Consider the following 19,961-nt stretch of genomic DNA (forward strand, 5'->3'; position numbering starts at 1 on the left):
CTTTTTGGCAGATGCTAACTTCTGCTTTTGACTCATCAGTTCATAGACCATTATTCCAAAGGGTGTTTTTTGGTGAATGTGAGACAAGGCCTTTATGTTACTTTTTTTATTTTTTTTTTTAGCAATGCTTATTTTTGCCTTGCAACTCTCCTATGTATACCATTTTTGATATCTATGAATTTTACTCACTGCACTATATGTTTCACTGAATACAAAAAATCCTCAAATACAGATGTACATCATACCAAATCTTTTTTTTATCACAAATACATACATACACACGCACCATGGTTCTCAGAGCTCTCGCCTCCTCTCTTGTTGCAAAAGAGAGAAGTGGTGGAGGTCTGTAGTGGAAGGAATGGAAGTCGCTTTCTTTTTTCTCGCTGCTCTCCTCTTGCCCCTCCACTCTGCTTTTTCTTTTCTGTTTTCCTCTTTAGTTTCTTAAAGAAGTCAGGCATCTCCACCTCCTTGTTGTCCCAAAGGCCATGACACTGCAACCACAGACACAAACACTAACATCCTCATGCTTTTTCATTTTCCTAAAATACACAGCAGAAAGAATTGCATTGGAAGCATTGAAAATGTTATTAGGTGCTTATAAAAACAGAATGCTACAGCTGATGTCTCTTTTCGTGAGAATGTGTAATTCAGCCTATTGTGCCATTTTGGGAAGGCAAGTCTGACGCAAGAAACGTTTGCTGCACAGTTTGGTGATTTTCCTCTGTAAACGAACCTGATTCAACTCATTAGTTAATTGCTAGCTTTAGCAGGTGTGCTACACAGGGAAATCAGTAAACTGTGTTGTACTTTGGTCCTCAGTACTGCATGCCTGGTCAATACTGAACAAACAGAATGAAGCGTAATAAATGTCCTTTCTGCAGATCTTCTTTGATACCTACAACAAATGCATTTGTGGCATTAAGTACTTCAGAACTAAAATGCAAAAATGAATGTGTTTACATGCACACCAATAGTAAGATCAATATCTGACAGTTATCTGCTTATTTAAGCGATTATCCAAACAGCATAATGGATTAAAGCAGTCATTGATTACAGGAAAGGGCTGGGTTTTAGCTTAGTAATCAAGTTTTTCAGTGTTTTTCCACATCTGTGCATGAGTGCAAACAGATCCACATAGAGAAAAGCCACCCTCAAGACACAAAATGCTTATTTCAATTCTATATTCAAATAAAGGCAATAAATGACCTTATTATATGCAATCTGGAGCTAGATTAACTTAGAACAGTTACAAGTGTTACAAAGAAAACTTCAAGAAGTTTACATTTTAACGTTTAGCAACAATAGAGGCGCACATTATATATTTAGAAATCTAATTACGAGTATCTACGAGTTACCTATGTAGGCACTTTTCAGTAGTTTATTTTTCCACAGGAATATACATTTTGAAAAAGAAACTAAAACTATTCATATCTTATTACAAATAACAACTTGTAAGATGTTTCCTGGTTTGTGGGCAACCAGTACTTTTTGTTTCCTTGTGTGTATAAGCAAAATGGCAGCAGCACCTTCAGGATGGAGCGATGGAAGAAAAGAGCGAGCAGCTGGATAAGGTCAAACAGAACATAGCCATCTTTCTTTTCCACTCCCACTATGTTGGGCAGGGCGAATGGGCGTTCTGCATTAATGCCCCGATATGCAGAGGTAGTCCATGGGAAGAAGCCAAACTGGAAGAAATACTTCACTACGACAGTAAGCTGAAAAAGAGAGGCAGAGAGAAACTTCGTTTTTTTTTTAAGAGCCCAATAAAGAAACAATATACAATTAAGGAAACTATGTAAGGTTACACCAAGATTGTGGCTAATCTGACCTCAGTGTAGATGATAGCCGTCATCCAGAATCTCTTGGTGGGCCGAGGCACAGACAGCATGGCCCAGAGAAAGATGAGGATGGGGAGAAAGAGTGTAAGCAGAGAAGCAGACACTATGTGGTTGAGGATAATGACGAAGTAGCAGAGCATCTCTGACTTGGAGACCATGGTGTTGTAAAGGGCAAAGAAGAGTTGCAGGTGCCGCGGTAAGGAATGATAAAACTTGTCAGACTCGTCAATCTCAGGTATCTGAAACATACTTTTGGGGGTGTGGAAGTATGAGTATCACAAAGTAAATTTTGACAGTTTTGACAGATATTTTGTCAGGTTTGCCATGATCAAAATGATTATTATACTTTGTGGTACTGTGTACCTTTCAATGGTGAGAGTAAATTCAGTGCAGAATTTGGGCGTATATAGATATAACCCTAGTGGGCCTTCATTTATACTGTATAACTCCTTTCAGACATGAATAGTAACCCAGAATTATTCTCAGACATTATCCTAAGGAAATGTTTGTGTGAACGCAAATGTCTGGATCTTATGTTGAACATTACCCAGGCATTACCGAGCCCCCAAGTACAAAGTCCAGGTAATGTCCGAGTGAGAGAAGGTAATTGTCCAGAGAATTATGGGTCATTCTGTGCTTCTTGTATGCGACACACAGGCTCAATGTCTGGCTGTACATTTCATGTGCGAAAAGGCACTGATTATCCAGAGTTCATATATGAAAATAGCTTATGTGTAAAATCAGAATTAATGTATAACTTACTTGTTAAGCAGAAGTTCACTGGCAGTGAGGGCTCTGCTCTTCTGACTAAGTGCATGAGGTTCTGGAATGTTTTCTGTATTGACCTCCAAGGCCAATGAATCCAGTGATAATGATGCAGATAAAACACATTTTGTTTCAAATCGATTTTCTCCTTGCTCATCATCTTCGCTTTCATCTCTTTTTTCCTCATCTGCCTTCTTGTCCCATTCACTACACATTTTATCTTCTGCCTCTTTATCCTCTTCTCTTGCAGAAGTGGGTCCTTCATGACTTCAGACAAAACAAATAACAAACAAGAGAAGCAGAGCTCTAGGATTACAATGGCCTTCAACTTGAAATAGAAGTTCTGCATGTAAGTGAAATTAAATAATGAACAGCAAGATATGTTTTATGTATATATATATATATATATATATATATATATATATATATATATATATATATATATATATAATTTATGAAATGTAAATTGTACATAAAACAGTGTAATTTAAAGGAATTACACAATCTGACCCCAAAACAACAGAAGTAGATATAAAAAGCAAGACCATTCGTTGAGTACTTCCAGCAACTAAGAAAACACATTTTAGAAGTTTCATTACTAGAAAAGGTTGCCTTGTTAAACAGCATCTTTGCTAAATAAATAAATTCTGACACATTAAAGCACAACAGCAGGTCTTACTCTGGCAGAGGACTCTCTTGGTCAAAGGAAGCCATATCTACATTAGCACATTTGCGAAGCTTTTGACGTAGCTGGTGAGCTGAGGGCTGAGAGAGGTGTTGATCAGTTTTGGGGGAATCTATACAAGGTTCATCAATGTCATCTTGAGTGGGCTGGCGTGACATCAGCATGGTCTCCTCTGTCATGCAGCTGAAAGGATTCACAATGTCAGACCTAAACTAGGATGGGGTCCAGCACAGTCTAGTACTCAAATGACATAAACGGTACTTTTAAAAAATAAACATACATACAGGACTGCATTAATATGATATTTTAAGTGGTTACGATGCAACAGTTCATTAGGGTTATTAGGTAGAGAGAACCTGGAGATGCTGCTGCTCCAGGAGAGTTTAGAGTTCTTTAGTTTGGCATAGCCATGAGTGGTGGTAGGCAACGGTGGTGGTGAAGGAGCAGGTGCAACCAGCTCCTCATCCAGCAACACTTGTGTGTTCTGTCTGGAGAGTTTGTCCTGGTAGAACTGAAGAATGCTGTCATGGGTCACCTCCCGGCCCTAAAGACAGAGAGTAAAAGAGGAAATAAGGATTTACTTAAATGGAAATGAATGTCATGTAAGACTAAAATCTATAAAACTTAAGATAATCATACACCTTGTTTTGTTGCTGACCCAGTAGTGCCCTTTCCAAGCACAACACCCTAGAGATGTCCAGATTGTCTTTACAGAATGAGTTTAAGCCCACTGTCATGTCATCGATGAGGGAAAGTAGGAAGATCCAGCTAAACTTCAGAAAGTCCAAGATCCGCTGAGAGATACGCTCTATGACAAGGGAAATGTTGGAGAACTGTTATAGATTCTGCTTTTAAAAAATCAGGAGTATAAAGCTTGAAGACAAAGCCTATGTTTTCTCCTATTAAGTGGTTCCACAAGTTTACATTTACATTTATGGCATTTAGCTGATGCTCTTATCCAGAGCGACTTACAAGGTTACTCATATTACAGAGGAGGGCCAACCTAGTGTTAGGAGTCTTGCCCAAGGACTCTTATTGGTGTAGTGGAATCAAACCCCAGTTTCCCACGTGGTGTAGTAGCTCACTGGCAGGTAGTGGTGTTATCTGTTGCGCTACACCAACCACCAGTTGTATGTGGATTTTTAGCAATTATGTTGTAATTTCTAAATTTGACCAAAATTATGGGTGATGATATTATCTGGTTTGTGCAAATGGTTATTAATGATACCTTTCTCTTCCTCCTCTGGTTCAGAGTTGGGCTCATCCAACTCATCCTCACTGGACTCAGATAGTCCTATGCCTGCACAAATAAACACATTACAGCTTCATTTTACTACTTATGCATATTATTCACAATACATCACAATGATTTCTGGTGTACTCTATATACAGTACACATACACATGCATACAGTAAATACATTCACACTGGGTTTGGCTAATCTATGCTTAGTTATATTAAATCAGGTGAGCTGGTCACTAAATTGAACAAATACAAAACAAGAAATTGTTGTTACTTCTTACTGCATTTATGTTAATACATAACTACGTTAAAGCCACAAAACCATCAATCTCCTCTTCCTGGTCAGGCGCCAATTCATTGCAGGGTACCACTACTCACACAAACACTCATACCAAGGGGCAATTTTGCACAGCCAATTTACCTATCATATGCATTTTTGGGAAACCAAACTCATAATAGACTGTGACCAGAGTTAGGATCAAACCCCACCTGAGGTGCAACCATGCCGGCCTCCAGAACTAAATCATACAAGCAAAATAAAACATACATTTGAAGTGTAAGCTATATGTGTGGTACAGTACCCTGCTCACTGCATAGTTTTCTCCTGGTTCTCCTCTTCTCAGCTTTCTTCAGCTGAGCTTCCTCCCTTTCATGGCCCTTCAGAGCAGCCTTGGATCCTGCTATCCAAGCTTCATATACCAGCTGTGGAGGCAAAAAAAGAAAATCTGAACTAAAGAAAGTAATTTTTTGTGTGATGGTTTTACTTCCTCAGCCTCTTCTAACCTGAAGGGCAGATTTTTTCTTTGGCACAGACATTTCCTCTTTCTTTTCCTCCGGGACACAATCTTCTTCCTCGCTGTCGCTTTCAAAGAGACGGTAACCACAGGAGTCCCATACTACATTTCAATGCACATCAACGCACACATACATACATACACACACACACACACACACACACACACACACAGTCAAGATAAGTAAGTATTTTTACTTATTGGCATCTATTTAATTATTCTGCATTTGGCTTTATAATCCAACATAAAATACATTTCAATTTAATGCAAATAACTGAATGTAAATACATTTACAACCCCAATTCCAAGTTTGGAACACTGTGTAAAATGTAAATGAAACCATCTTATAGACCCATATTTTATTCACAACATGTAACAAATACTGGATGTTGAAAGTGAGACATTTTACCTTTTAATGAAAAACTTATTTAGAACTTGCAACAACGCATATCAAAAAGGTTGCGACAGGGCCACACCTAACATTGTGAAGCACTTCTTTTTTTTAACAACAGACTGGGAAGTGAGAAGATCAATTGCTGGAGTTTTGGGAGAGGAATGTTGTCCCACACTTGCCTGGTGTAGGATTCTAGCTGCTCAACAGTCCTGGGTCTGCTTTGCCGGAGTTTTCAATTCATGGTCTAGTACATTAAAAATGAGCTTTGGCCCAGAGAACATGGTGGCGTTTCCGGATTGTGTTGACATATGGCTTCTTCTTTGCATGATACAGGTTTAACTTGCATTTGAGGATCGCATGGCGAACTGCATTTACAGACAATGATTTTTGAGCCCATGCAATGATTTCCAGTGCAAAATCATGCCTGTTTTTAATGCAGTGTCATTAGAAGAGCCAGAAGATCACAAGCATCTAATATTGATAATCTGCCTTTTTTTCTCCAGATTCTCTGAATCTTTTGATGATATTATGTACTGCAGATGGTGGGATATACAATCTCTGCCCATCTTTGCTTCAAAGAAACGTGCAAGTTAGTTCGCAAATTGCTCCTCCAGCTGTTTTATTGTTTTACTTTCATATATGAGATTTCCCTCTCATTGCACCCTGATTTTATTTACAGTTTACACAGCATTCCAACTTTTTTGGAACTTAGGTTATAAATATCATAATTATGTTATCTGGCAAAACTCACCTGAGGGACGAGAGACCCATGGCTTCCACCAATTTTCTTGAGTACTCTCCCCTAGAAAACAATGAAGACTTCTTACTGTTTATAATTGACAGTGTAGAACTGGTAAATGTATTGCTCAGTTTCCAAATACTGGACACATGACACATCACTGCTCTAGGAACACATAAGATTACCTTGCGGCTCTGTGTCACCTTTGTGCACGGGCTCCCGTGCTGGTTGACTGCTTTGCTTTGACTTGATTTTCTCCATCCTGGAGTACAAATGTGCAACAGAAATTTTAATGTAAAAACATTAATTAATTAAGCAATAATAATAACAATAACTTATGCAGGTCTCCCTTATGCATATAAGTAGACACATACTGTTTCTTCAGAAGTTCCACAGACTTCTTCTCCATCTCCAGTCTAGCTGCCACACATTTCTTTACCCTGGCTTCAAACAGCTCTGCTCCCCTTTTTACAGAAGAACACATTCATGCTGTTAGACCTGAAAACTACAATTTAGTTGTATGCTCCACAATCAATCCTGTTTCAATTATACAAAATGTGTATGTCAACCAGAAACGTACATGTTGGAAATGAATGCTGGCCAGACAAGCTAATGCTACCCAAAACGTGTAAATACTATATATGCTATATATGGAGCTATTAAGTTATAGTGAAACTTCAGAAGGCAGGGTCAGTTATTTCTCACCTGGAAGCAAGGATTTTCGAAGCTCTAAGGTCGGCCACAACATACAGGAAGTAGTAGCTGAGGAATATTCTTCTTTGAGCCAACAGCACAGTAAAACAAATTGCATCCCACACAATACCAGCCTCTCCTGCTGGCAACTCACACTCATCATCAGGTTCAGCTACACACACAAACACATACACAAACACATAGTATATATGGCAGCAAGTGCACGTACATGCATGTACACATATGCATGGCCATATATATATATATATATACATATATATATACATACATAAAGAAGACACAAAGAAACAACATAAACACACACAGAGAAACACACAGCATATTGTCATATTGATTCTGACTTATCAAAATCTAATGTTGCTTTTGTAACATATGGGAGTACTTAGGTTTCATTAAGCAGAGAACCATAGTAAGTAATACAATTCAAGTACACAATTCAAAACACACACAAAAACACACTACATAAACACAAAAAAGAAAAGCACAAAACACACATTAAGTTTCGTGAGATAAGGTAGCCGGATATAGCATATTTTTATATTTTTATTTTATATTGATATGTTGAATATTTTAGGAGAATAAAAATGATCCTAAACACTTCATCACCACTACTGTAGGGTAGCACAAGATTGTTTCACTTACGCACATCGTAGCCTTTTATAGTGCAGAACATGCTGAAAGCTTGAATGAGCCAACAGCCATTCTTGAGTAAACTGTCCAGATAAGCACAGGACCCTAGCTACACACACAAACACACAAAAATAATGAGAAAGAAGGACTACCTCAGCAGTCTTCAGCATAACCTCTAACCATCAGCTGATGGTTAAAACAATTTAGTGTTCCAACAGGACAATAACCCCTAACACAAATCACATTCCATGGTGGTTGTAATAGGGATAAAGCAGGCCAACATTTAGCTTTTAGAAGAGCCTTTCCTCAGCCCTATTAAAATATAGGTCTGCGCCAATAATTCTTTGAAAGCTATACAGCTTTAGCATACTGAATTCATTTTATACTATCTATCTCAAACCAAATGGGTTGTATTATATTAAAACAGTGATTCCAAACTTTTGAACAGTAGAGTACTTACAGAGAGCAAGTTCTTCAGGCAAATGACCACACAGGTGTAGGCGATCAGATAGTCCCATAGTCTAAGTATATATCGTACAGGCTGTAGCAGCACAGTGTCTCCAAACAGCATAAAGTAGAAGCAGGCCACCAGGTAGCCCAGACAGAAGATGTTAATACGTGTGGTACCAGTGATGAAAACAAGGCACAACACCAACCAGAAGAAGTAGCTGAATACAAAAACTTTTGCCATATCAAGATATGATCTGAAAACACACACACAAACACATAAATATAAACAAAGCAATTGCCAAGTTTTCCTTTATTACAAAATGTTTATAAAATGTTAGATTAATGATGATTATTTAGTTTGGTCATTCAGAAAAACATACCATATATTTCCTACCAGCTCAAGTCTTGTGTGTTTCGACAATACTTCCTGTTCAGCCACAGCCTTGTGTTTATACATGCATTAACTATGCTGGTGGCATGATTAGGTAAAACATTTGTGTTCCAAATTGTCATAATATTTGAACAAACATATTGGGGTCAATCTATAATGTCACATCAACATTTGTGTGTGAAGGACGCGAGATATATCATATGGTAATCTTCATATTTCATACAGACCTATTTTACATGTACAGAGTATATGCACCTGCAATGTAGGAAGTTGCCAACTGATGTGTACTGATTAAGGGACCGAGGGTCTAGGCTTCTACTGATCTCCACATTTTCTCCTGCCAGGAGTCTCACAGAGGCTTTATTTTCATCTTCAAACACCTGCCACTGCAGAGAGGCCATCAACAACAGCATGAAATCATCTGCAAAATGAATGTAAAGAGAGAGAGGATACAAAAGTAAGAAGGTGGTATGCATAGGACTGTCTTCTGAAATAATGTGTGACATCAGCCAGACTCACAAAGGATGAAGGTGGGGTTAGGCTGCATGGCAAAGTCTGGCAAATACAGCCACTTTATCAGATTAGAGGAGAAAGCTGGAGTAGATTTCCTCCAGGGATAATCTGCAGAGCAGAGCATGCATCATGTGTTTATTGATCTAGGAGAAAGCACAGAAATGCTATCTTCTCCAACAGAATTTTTAGCCCAGTTTATTTACTCTGTTTTTAGGTTTATTTTTGAATATGACAACACAGTTACTTCCCAAAGCTGTAATCTGTGATTAAATAAAAACATTGTCATTTTAGTGTTCTGTAATTAGCACATTACTTGACTGCAATACATATGAATATTATAATTAACAGATACCACCATCATGTGAAAAAACTAGGACACCTCACATTTTGAAACACTTTTGACATTTAATCTTCATTATAACAACATAGAGAGATGAAGGTAATTACTTAAAAAACTACATTAAAGAGGCATTTGGAGGAGACTTTCATATTTAACCCTTAGACATCCAGTTTGTTTTTCTCTTGATTGTTGAAGTGAGTGACATCACCATGGTGAGAACTAAAAAGCTATTTGAGGCCTTCAGAAAGAAAACTTTCTGGGGTTTAAAATGATCTAAAAATAAATAAATAAATAAACCATTATAGGTTTATTTCATTTCTTTACAGGCTGTTGTGTCTTAATGTAATGTACTTCTATGATGAGATTTCATTTGACCAATAAAACAAATTCTGATTCAGAATGACCATCACACTGACACCATTTAGTAGAATATTTTGCGCCCCCCTTCACATAGGAATGCTACTGCTTTCAATTTAAACCAAAAGGTACTGCCGTTTTAATCAAATACTGTGTGACTTACCAGTACAGAGTGCAGGAGGCAAGCCGATACAGAGCATGTACTGAAAAACCATTAGGCTGGCCGTAAAACAGCAATATTTAGGCCACACCTCCCCAATGGCCTTCCTGCGACGGCGTGACAAAACTACGATCAGAGCAAAGGAGTGCAGGAGAGCGTAAAAGTCCATCCTCTGGCCAATGACGTTCACCGCCACCACAAAAGACATCTGAACCAATGAAAGACAAATGGCAGATGGGCTGCTTGTGAAAATGTGATTTGTATTTACACACAGTTCATCATCAATGACTACAGAAAACGTTTTCGCCTGTTGAAATATTAGCTGTACCTCAAGGCCGAATTTGTAGAAGAAATAATTGCAGAAGTATTTCAGGCATGGCAGCACACCATGGTCCAGGTGCTGCCAGGTTATGTTCTGGAAAATGACACCTTTTGGAGGGGTCTTTAAGTCATTATGGAGACAATGGTAGAGCTGGTGCCGATGAACAGTCACGTCAAACACAAGGAGGCCCAGTATGAATAGATGATTCTGTATACACATTCACAAGGCAGTAGGAAATTACCTCCTAGTTGACACATCAGAAAATTCTTCAACTGTATCTTTTTAAAAGCTACTTCAACACAACAAAACATTATATTACATCAATTCTTGGAATCTATAAAATACACTTGGGATGAAGCTGTTTGTGTCTTATGAAGCTTTGTTAAATAATAGCTAGATACTAGTGAATGAATGCATAGCAAAATACCCGTAAGCAAGGGAGGATTGCATCTTCACACTTTCTGAGACCCCCAGTCCACAAAGCTGGGTCCACTGGTTCCACATATAAAACTGACTTCTGCAAAAGCTGAGCCATGTTCTGACTGTACCAGCTTCCATTAGAGATCAGTAAATCCTGTAAAAAAATGTTACCACATGGTGACCAACTCACATGGTGAATACACAGTACACATACGGATCATGGTACACAGCAATAAGTAAAATTGTTCTTTCAACTAACATTTTTCAGTTAGGTAAGCAAAACATGTTTTAGAAAATTAAACACAATATTGAAACAATTTAAGCTGCTGCACTTTCAGTGTTGTTTTTGAGTAAGATCAACGTAAACTACACTGCTGACATACCTGAGATGCAGAACTAAAAAGTTGAGTTAACTTAAAAAAAAAAATCCTGGACAGTCTTATTTAATTTTATTTAATTTAAAGTCTACTCAGAAAGCAGCAACAAAAAAAGCACCACACTCACAGAAGTGCAGTTAAGGGAGTACTCAGAAGGTTTGATGAATTTGAGTTGATACATCATTTTACACACGACCATCACACATGCCCATACAGAGGACACAGTGGAGGCCACTGGCCGCAAACTTGAAAATGGTACAGCAAATGTCCACAACACCAGAAACAGAAGGTTCATCAAAGAAACCTGCAAAACACAAGGAATCCACATTTGTTCTTTATAAGTAGGAGCATTTGTGCTATAGTAATAACTATTGTCCTATTAAAGGTATGTTTTTAATTTAAATTATGCTAAACAAATATCACACTGTCAGTCTCTTCTTTTTTGTGGAGAACCAGATGCAAAATCTAGTGGGTTAAGGAGTGAGGACGTTCATGGCCAACATCCTTAAAATAGTGTCAAACTCTAAAGCCAGTAGAAATTAAATTATGCATACTATAATAACAGAGGCGGGGCTAATGTTATCCGTTTAGCTTTTATTGTTGCTGCACAATTTCTTTTAACTCTAGTGTCTTCACTGCTTCATTTTTTTTTAAGAACAAGCCAAACTCTGGCACGTAATCAGGGCAGCAGCCAAGACCGTCGGGTGTAATCTGCCAACGCTGCAGGACATACAGTACAGAAGAGCAGGGTCATAAAGCAAGCTTGCAAAATTATAGCCTCTCTCACCTTGGACATCATGTCTTCAAATCACGTCTCTCTGATAGACGATTCAGAACTATCAACTATCAAAGCTATGTGAGACATACTAACAGCTTTTCCCTAAAGCTTTTCCCACACTCATCAACCACAGAGGATACTTTTCACTTTTTAATTTTCACAAAAACTTTACAAAAGGAACTCGTCTCTATGCCCTAAATGTACCTTTGCACTAAGTGGAAATAAGAAAATAAATCCTCCACAGAAAACATTTCAGTACATTTTTAGCATTCCTACTTTAAGCAGCAACGTATTGTTAGATATTCCATACCCATGTATGAATGTGCACAGTGATCTTCACCAGTCTAATTTAGACCTACTTACTCAAAAACTAATTTTACTTAAAGTTATTATTTTCCACATTTATAACAGTGAACACACAATAACAGTGAAGACACCAGAATGACAAGATAACATGGAATTGTGCAGCAACAATAATAGCTAAACTCATAACATTAGCCCCACCTCTGTCTGTTAGTGATTCTTAACTTCTTTCCTGATTAATCTCGGCAAATCTTCTTAAGTAGAAACATTCTTCTACATTATGATTTTTTGAAAAAAGTGCTCCAACATTTAGTGTACTTTGTCACAACTGCATTTTGAGATTCTAAGTTATCTACGTTATTGGTGAGGCTTCAGTTGCACCACTAAGATTCTTTCCCCAAAACACACTGGTCACTTTGAGCATCATACAAAAATATTTATGCTAGAAATAAATCCACATGCTATATTCATTATATTTTTATATTCATTTTGGCCATATATTTGGCCAAAAACGCATAAATGTTGTACTGTGCTGTTCACAGTCACAACTACACCATGAAAAATGCAGCACAAGACAAACAGCAGCTGATGAGAATCAAATCGTTCAAAATAACAGAAAACAACTGTTGGCCAGGGTAGCTGATCGATTACTGATTTTGCAGAGTTTCCTCATTCTTTTGTGAAAGAAACCATGCTTACTTTAATTTTGATGCAGGGATTGTATTTAACTTCTGAACTGAACTGAAACTGTATGGGTGGTGCTGAGCATGCTGTGTGTGTGTGTCTAACCTCTTTCAGGCTGACCCAGATGATACCTGTAGCAACAAGTTTGAGGCTGTGGAGCTCTAGTAATCTCCAGCAAAATTCTTGACCTCTACTCCACCACAGCAGAACCTGCAGCAATAATACACTAACCCGGTCCACCACCAAAAACCATTGGTTTACTGCTGGTTCTAAAAAACACACACACATACAACCATTAATCCATGACACTAAAACAAAAGCCACTTAGTGCTGTTTAGTAACTCTGACATCCACTCTCTCTACTATTTATCAACTAAAATACATTATGCTGAATTCGACTCAAGAGCACCAAGGGAAAGTGATTGTGATTTCATGCTGCTACCAGATCATTCACAATTAATCTTTTACCATCTGCTTCAGTCTCCTGTCCCTGTTCACTGGCTGATGAGGGGTTTAGTACTGAGCCATCCAACAAATCATCACCTTCTCCACTCAGCTGCTCCTTTACCAGCCTATAACAGAGCACTAACACAAGTTATTTTATGATATTACAAATATTACAGGTTAGCAATAACAGAATAGAGTGAAACTCCAGGTATATGTACCGTTTCTGGAGTTTTTCAATGTTTTCTTTTATCCTGTAACGAATAAAGACATGTTTTATGAAATATGCATAACAATTATGTAACCAGTATGTATTATTTGATATTCTATATCCATCTATGCATAGTGTTCTTTAACGATTAGAAATGAACCACTATACTGACACCAGACATATATTTAGCTGCACTACAAGTACAATTTAGAAAATGAAGAATTTTACTTATTTTTTATTATTTTCCACATTTTAACATAACAGAATTGTGCAGTCACCATAAAAGATAAACAAATAAAAACTATTTTATATCATTACATTAGCTCCTCCTGCATCTGAATGCAGTTTTACACACTCTTGGCATTCTCTCAAGCAGCACTATGAAGAGCCTCCGGTGAAGCTTTTCCAAAAGGCTTGAAGTTGCTCATGCTGATTGCTCTACATAAGCTGCACATTTGATGGCCATTTGAAAAGTCCTCGGTGTAGGAGTGTTACAATGCTGTGGTAAAATAAGTTCATCTATCAACTTCAGAGTTTATAATATTATATTTGTACCATTTGCATTTAAGCACGACAAATTACATCAGGTGTGTCCAAACATTTAACTGATAGTGCATATGTATTGTATACAATTTATCTTGACTGCATGTGTGAATATACTTACGTGTCTGATAAAATATTCAGTGTCTCTCTCAGTTCTTCATCTCTAGATTGAAAGGAGTATAGAATCAAAATGTGATAAGGGTGGCCTACGCAGATGTTTTTCAAAATTCTGTGACATTCTATAGATGAGATGTGTTTTTTTCACTACATACTGAAGCCATTCTCTAACTGAACTCATATTATACTCTGATCGTAAGAAAATAATTGAGACTTTCCTTAGAGAATATTTGAGAACTTCTTAAGATTTTTGAATAAACATTCTTATGAATCCAGTGTTTCTTAGGAAAGCTTTTGTGAATCGAGCCCCAGGATTGAGGTCTAGGTATCAGTATTGGTATTACACACAAGTACCATACATTTTGCACTCCTAATAAGTACTTTTACTGGCGAAGTGTAAAGTATCATAAGACACCAAAAAGCTTCAATGTGCCTCGGAATACATTCTGAACTCCTTAAAACTGCCCTGGAGAAGTTCTAGTCTTTTAAAAGATACTGCCTCAGTTGATGTTTTGATGATGGACGTGGAGAGCGCTGTCTAGGCCTGTCACGATAATTACATCATCCTTATTGTACAATGTATGGGAACGCTGACCCTGATATTGTCCATTTTGTTTACTTGCATGTTTTTATATAAGAATGAACATCACAGACATTTTAGTCAGTCCGACAACAGCAGTTCTGTTTCCGTGTCTGCTTTAGTCTGTGAACAGACAGCAACATCTATCATGTAGGAAAAGAGTACACCTGGGAGCATTGACCAATGCATTGGTAACGACCAAGTCCAAGCTCCAAAGCATGGGAACATTTTAGCTTTAAGCCGAATTAGCAAGGAGAATGTGAACAAGCCGGTATGTCCCCCCTTGTTTAAAAACAGTAGCTACGAAAAGTCACCATACAATACTAACATAAAAGCTTATTAAAACATAACCATTCCATCTATTTTTCCAAACTGTTAACAAAATACGCAGTTGGAGATGGAGACCTTCACGGTTGTTTTTTCTTAAGGATGCTTATGCTCAACGGTGTGAATATAAACATGATGGCACAAAATGGTGCATACTCACAGATAGCTTAACTTGCTATATAGAGAGCTGCTGTCAAAAATACAGTCAAATTAAACAGCATTTATAAATATGCTGCAAACGTTTGAAAGGTAGTACAAATCACAAATAAAAAATAATTATTAATGAAAAGTTAATAATTATTAAAATTATGCAATTTCATTATTAAGCTATTAGCTATTAAGCTATTGTTCATTGCATTTTTTCTGGGACAATATATCCTCCAAATAATAGTTAGCACTATCACAGGCCTAGAACTGTCTAACTCAAAATGTTTGATTTTGTTGAGTTTGATTTTGTTTTGATTTTGTCGACAGCCAAGATCACTGCATATGATTTCCATCTTTCATACTCATCATACCTCTTCCTAAAAGATACCACTCCCAGTAGGATAAAAATATTTTTCCATAAGATAAAGGCACATAGAATTACACTCACTAAATATGTAATGTGAACCCTCTTTAAATGTCACCTGGTTCCCTTCCTCTTGCTGTAATTCAACTCAACTGGGTCTGCTTCTCATTTTCATACCTTTTACACATGGATGTTAACTGTCTAACCATGCAATACACCTGTCTGGAAGGATCCACATTCATTATGTGTCCCCACTCACTGGTTGAGGTTTTTGGTTTAATTTGGCTTAATTTGAGAGTGAGGGAGAATAGTCTGACATACCTGGTTGAAGCATCACACACAGGCACATTCTGTAGGTCAGTAAGAGAGAGAAAGTCACTGTTGAAGTAGTGCAGCTGTAGGATGCAGGCCAGAAGGAAGGCAGCAGGAAGTAATATCTGTGCAAATAACTCCACCATGTCGAACTGCTCCAGACCCAGGTCCCGCAGCCTGACACCATCACGAAAAAGTAATCACATTAAAACCCCGTGTAATCAATTCACATAAGCTGTCTTTACATCCTTTACAGCTATCAATAAAACAGCTTTGTGACAAGATCCTCTGCAATAATCGTTTCTGCTAATGTTCTGACACTAAAAATTCACTGTGTTCTTTTTAAAAAGTATGTTAACCTGGCAGACTTCAACAAAAAAGCTCTTTTACAGCATGAGACAGTCGCAGAAATCTTCTTCACCTATATTCCAACTCTATTTGACATACTAAGAAAATCTAAACATCTAGCTGTATTAACCAATCAGAACAATTCTCTTTTAGAAGACGCTTCTGACAGACGTCCTGAAAGTGAGCCAGTTTGTTTTGCACCTACCCTTTCTTTTGTTTAATAGTTAATCATTTTGCTTGCTATGGTCCTGTGAATTAGCTGTTATCTACAAAAAATGGTTTCTCCCAAACATTATAATTTAAGGTAATGTTGGCTGTGCTGTTGTATCAATGTTAACCCATAAAGCAAAAACATGTGTTGTGGTCCTCTATACTTAGCTTTGAGTGCTGTTTGCTAGCATGCTAGCTTACAAAATAACCACTGTATGTAACTGTTTGGAACCAAATCCTGCATCCTCATCAACAATATTTGGATCATGATTTCTGTTACTATGAGTACATGTCTTTGGAGGGACAGGCTTTGGAAAGAGGTTGGGCTGGAGGCTTATCAAGAACTACTAATCCTGTTTAAAACAGCTTTAAACTCACTTTAATATACTTACCCCTCTTCTGACATCCCTATGATTTGACGAAACAGGCCTGATACAGTCTTAAACTGGTACATGTAAATCAGGATCAATACCAGAGTAGAATAACCAACCACCACAGCCCAGAAGTACTTCAGAACACGGCGCCATACCCCATAATGCACCTACACAAAAGAAAGAGCTCATTAGCATTCTGTTTTCCCAAGGTATAGTTTAAAGTTAAAGTTAAAATGTGACTTTAGTTAGCAGTTCATTTAAAATTTTTCACCACCTACAAGGATAATCTTTAAAGCGAGGTATCCCCTATATATATTTTTATCATTTAGCTGATCCTGAGAGCCGATCAGATCATATTCGCAAGTGAAAGATTACAGCAGCTCAGCACAGGGCCCTTCAGTCACTGGACACAGCAGTTCCTTTGTCAACTGCTACATGAAACTATGAACTTTGTACATGGCTGCAGAAGCCCACTAAAGCCAGGCAGCTTTACTGACTCAAACTCAAACTTTTGTAGAATGTACAAAACTAACATGCCACTAAATGGACACACGCTGAGAGTACATCACTACAACCAAGTACAGTGAGTATCAAAGCACAGCTAACAAACACCACTGTGCATACAAAACCAAATGTATCCATTTAGCAAAGTACAGCAGCAAGCTATTAAGCAATCATGTTCCAAAGTGATGGCATTTTTAGCAATAATCAGAGCTTTTTTTTGTTGTGTTTCCACTTTGAGCTCTAAAGTGTGTTTCTGTACTGGAATTCCCTCTAAGGTTGGTGTTTGGAGTTCAGCAGTGTTTTAACTGTGATTGTGAAAAATATATCTCATCTTGAGAGACAATGCACAGAATCATACAAAAGCCCTGCATGATGATGTATTACCAAATATGCTTAGAAAGGTTAATGTGGCATTCAGCCTGCCCTTGATCGGTATTGACTATCGGCCAATCGAGCTGAAAGATGAGCAGCAATCAGTATTGGCCCCAAGAACACAACAAACGGATGTATGGAGGAAGAGAGAAAGATTAGCTCACCTGGTAGAGCACAATGCAGAAGAGAAATAGGCAGATGTAGAGGATTTTGTAGACAACTACTTTCCCAGAGAAACTGATAATAAAGAACATTGAGCAGCAGCAGAAGATCCAGTACTTTACAAGAGTGCCTTTAATGAATGCTCCTAACATAGTCACCAACCTAGACGACTCGCCTTCATCTGCTACTCAGGCATGCATTCACACACACACACACACACACACACACACACACACACACACACACACACAAACAAACAAACAAACAAACAAACAAAGATATGATTGAGTAATACAATTTTGTCATATCTTAAAGTAAAGAAATAATTAATTTCCTTTTACATTTTAGATGACTTTCCATTTTACATCTTTAAATAATGCACCCATGTTGTAATGCAACCAAGATTGTTATATATACTTTTAATTTTGACCTCCTGGAGACTCTCCTTTTTCTGCTGCTGCTCTTCTTGTTTCTCAATCAAGTGTTGTCGCAGCAACATCCAGAAATTAAATGCATAAATTGTCTGAAAATAAAACAAATGAAGAAGAATGAAGAGAAATTATTTAAAAAACATCTATTACAAATCATGCAGGTCACTGTGAAATCTGCCAAAATGTAAGCCTATGTCTGTTAAAAACTATAGCTAGTTTCACCAAAAGCAGCATTAATTGGTATTTTTGCTCCCCCCTACAGGAGGACAGTGTAATTAACTGCAGTGAAGTTAAATCATAAGATTTAACCATCATTATCATTAAAGCATAAATCATGCTTTAAACACCACATGTGTCACGTGTATAATTTTAAATGCTGAATGATAACTGACAGAATCAGCATTAAAAGTGAAAGAAGCGTGTAGACTGTTGTGGAAGAGTAATATTACAGTGTTTTGCACAAATCTGATTTGGGCTGCGCAGCATTATGCAGTCCTCGCTTCACCAGTGTTACATAGTGCAGTTTCTAGCATGCTGAGTATACTGGGGACATATACATTTCCTGTTTTGCGTATAACTTGGAATAAAACAGATTTTGCTTTTCTTCAGCCTTCATTGGCTATTTGGTTTGTCACTTACCTTTGCTCCAAGGTGCAAACACGGTGTTTTATAGCCAAAGATATCAAAGTCAACAAGGACCGTGTCAGGGAGAGTGGGGAAAAGCTCATCATGATGTAGACGAAAAGCACTAACAAAGCCAGCCACCAGCAGTAGGGTACAATAGACAGCGAGAAACGGCGCACTGATCATGGTGTACTGCCGCCGACGTTTTGACATCCAAATCACACAAGACCATACCAACATGACAAAAGTGAGCCATGAATTATAAGTGATGCTCCATACCTGCAAATACAATACATTAAATAAATACAGTATTCAGTATATGTGTGTGTCTGTGTGTAAAAAATAAAATGAACCAAAAATAATAGGACATTCATAAAAAATGTATAATGGCAGTTAACAAGACATGACATACATTTTAACATGCATATATTAATACACATACATAAAATAAGATTCCTTAATTGTTAATTTTTGCTTATTACTCAGTAGTTTTATTGATTATCAGCTAAAAGCCTGAAATTTTAAAAAATAATTTAGATCATTAGTTCATCATGTGACAAATCATAAACACTGTTATTTGCTATTATTAATGTATGCATGCGCTGATACAAATATAACTGAATATTACAGAAATGACCTTTTATCATGGTTTTATGATATTAATACTATATTGTATATAACAAATGAGATCAGTGTGGTTCTTTCAACTGCTGTGCTTGTTACCACTCAATAAAAGTCTATAAAACAAAACATCATCATGGTTATATTATATACACTATATGTTCTAATGTTTGTGGACACCCCTGATAATAAATGCCTTCAGCTACTTTATGTTGCACCCATTGCTGACGCAGATGTGCGGATGCAGACACACAGCTAGTCCAGTCCCTATATTGGAGCTGATAAACATGAACCTACTGGCAGCATGCCAACTGTGTTCTGTTTTGGGATGAGTTGAGGAGTTTTTGTTGAGGTGGGGTGGTGATTATCTAAAG

General features: G+C 37.5%; 1 protein-coding gene across 1 annotated transcript in view; it reads right to left on the reverse strand.

Annotated features, from left to right (window-relative positions):
• The window catches only part of LOC140557817 (piezo-type mechanosensitive ion channel component 2), a 41,643-nt gene that overhangs the window by 9,396 nt on the left and 12,286 nt on the right, over nucleotides 1-19,961 (reverse strand). Inside the window, exons 12-42 of the mRNA XM_072682611.1 lie at nucleotides 18,982-19,245; nucleotides 18,329-18,434; nucleotides 17,914-18,095; nucleotides 16,892-17,040; nucleotides 15,951-16,118; nucleotides 14,216-14,257; nucleotides 13,562-13,594; nucleotides 13,365-13,468; nucleotides 13,002-13,165; nucleotides 11,259-11,435; nucleotides 10,762-10,908; nucleotides 10,341-10,541; nucleotides 10,016-10,220; nucleotides 9,162-9,263; nucleotides 8,898-9,063; nucleotides 8,262-8,505; nucleotides 7,814-7,910; nucleotides 7,163-7,322; nucleotides 6,832-6,921; nucleotides 6,643-6,719; nucleotides 6,470-6,520; nucleotides 5,314-5,426; nucleotides 5,112-5,232; nucleotides 4,517-4,588; nucleotides 3,930-4,096; nucleotides 3,645-3,832; nucleotides 3,283-3,471; nucleotides 2,601-2,870; nucleotides 1,829-2,087; nucleotides 1,527-1,715; nucleotides 287-491 (exon numbers count right to left, since the gene is read on the reverse strand). Coding sequence (XP_072538712.1) covers nucleotides 287-491; nucleotides 1,527-1,715; nucleotides 1,829-2,087; nucleotides 2,601-2,870; nucleotides 3,283-3,471; nucleotides 3,645-3,832; nucleotides 3,930-4,096; nucleotides 4,517-4,588; nucleotides 5,112-5,232; nucleotides 5,314-5,426; nucleotides 6,470-6,520; nucleotides 6,643-6,719; nucleotides 6,832-6,921; nucleotides 7,163-7,322; nucleotides 7,814-7,910; nucleotides 8,262-8,505; nucleotides 8,898-9,063; nucleotides 9,162-9,263; nucleotides 10,016-10,220; nucleotides 10,341-10,541; nucleotides 10,762-10,908; nucleotides 11,259-11,435; nucleotides 13,002-13,165; nucleotides 13,365-13,468; nucleotides 13,562-13,594; nucleotides 14,216-14,257; nucleotides 15,951-16,118; nucleotides 16,892-17,040; nucleotides 17,914-18,095; nucleotides 18,329-18,434; nucleotides 18,982-19,245 — 4,702 coding nt within the window. The remainder of the gene's footprint in view (nucleotides 1-286; nucleotides 492-1,526; nucleotides 1,716-1,828; nucleotides 2,088-2,600; nucleotides 2,871-3,282; nucleotides 3,472-3,644; nucleotides 3,833-3,929; nucleotides 4,097-4,516; nucleotides 4,589-5,111; nucleotides 5,233-5,313; nucleotides 5,427-6,469; nucleotides 6,521-6,642; nucleotides 6,720-6,831; nucleotides 6,922-7,162; nucleotides 7,323-7,813; nucleotides 7,911-8,261; nucleotides 8,506-8,897; nucleotides 9,064-9,161; nucleotides 9,264-10,015; nucleotides 10,221-10,340; nucleotides 10,542-10,761; nucleotides 10,909-11,258; nucleotides 11,436-13,001; nucleotides 13,166-13,364; nucleotides 13,469-13,561; nucleotides 13,595-14,215; nucleotides 14,258-15,950; nucleotides 16,119-16,891; nucleotides 17,041-17,913; nucleotides 18,096-18,328; nucleotides 18,435-18,981; nucleotides 19,246-19,961) is intronic.

Source organism: Salminus brasiliensis, chromosome 6 (genome assembly GCF_030463535.1).
Source record: "Salminus brasiliensis chromosome 6, fSalBra1.hap2, whole genome shotgun sequence".
NCBI lineage: Eukaryota > Metazoa > Chordata > Actinopteri > Characiformes > Bryconidae > Salminus > Salminus brasiliensis.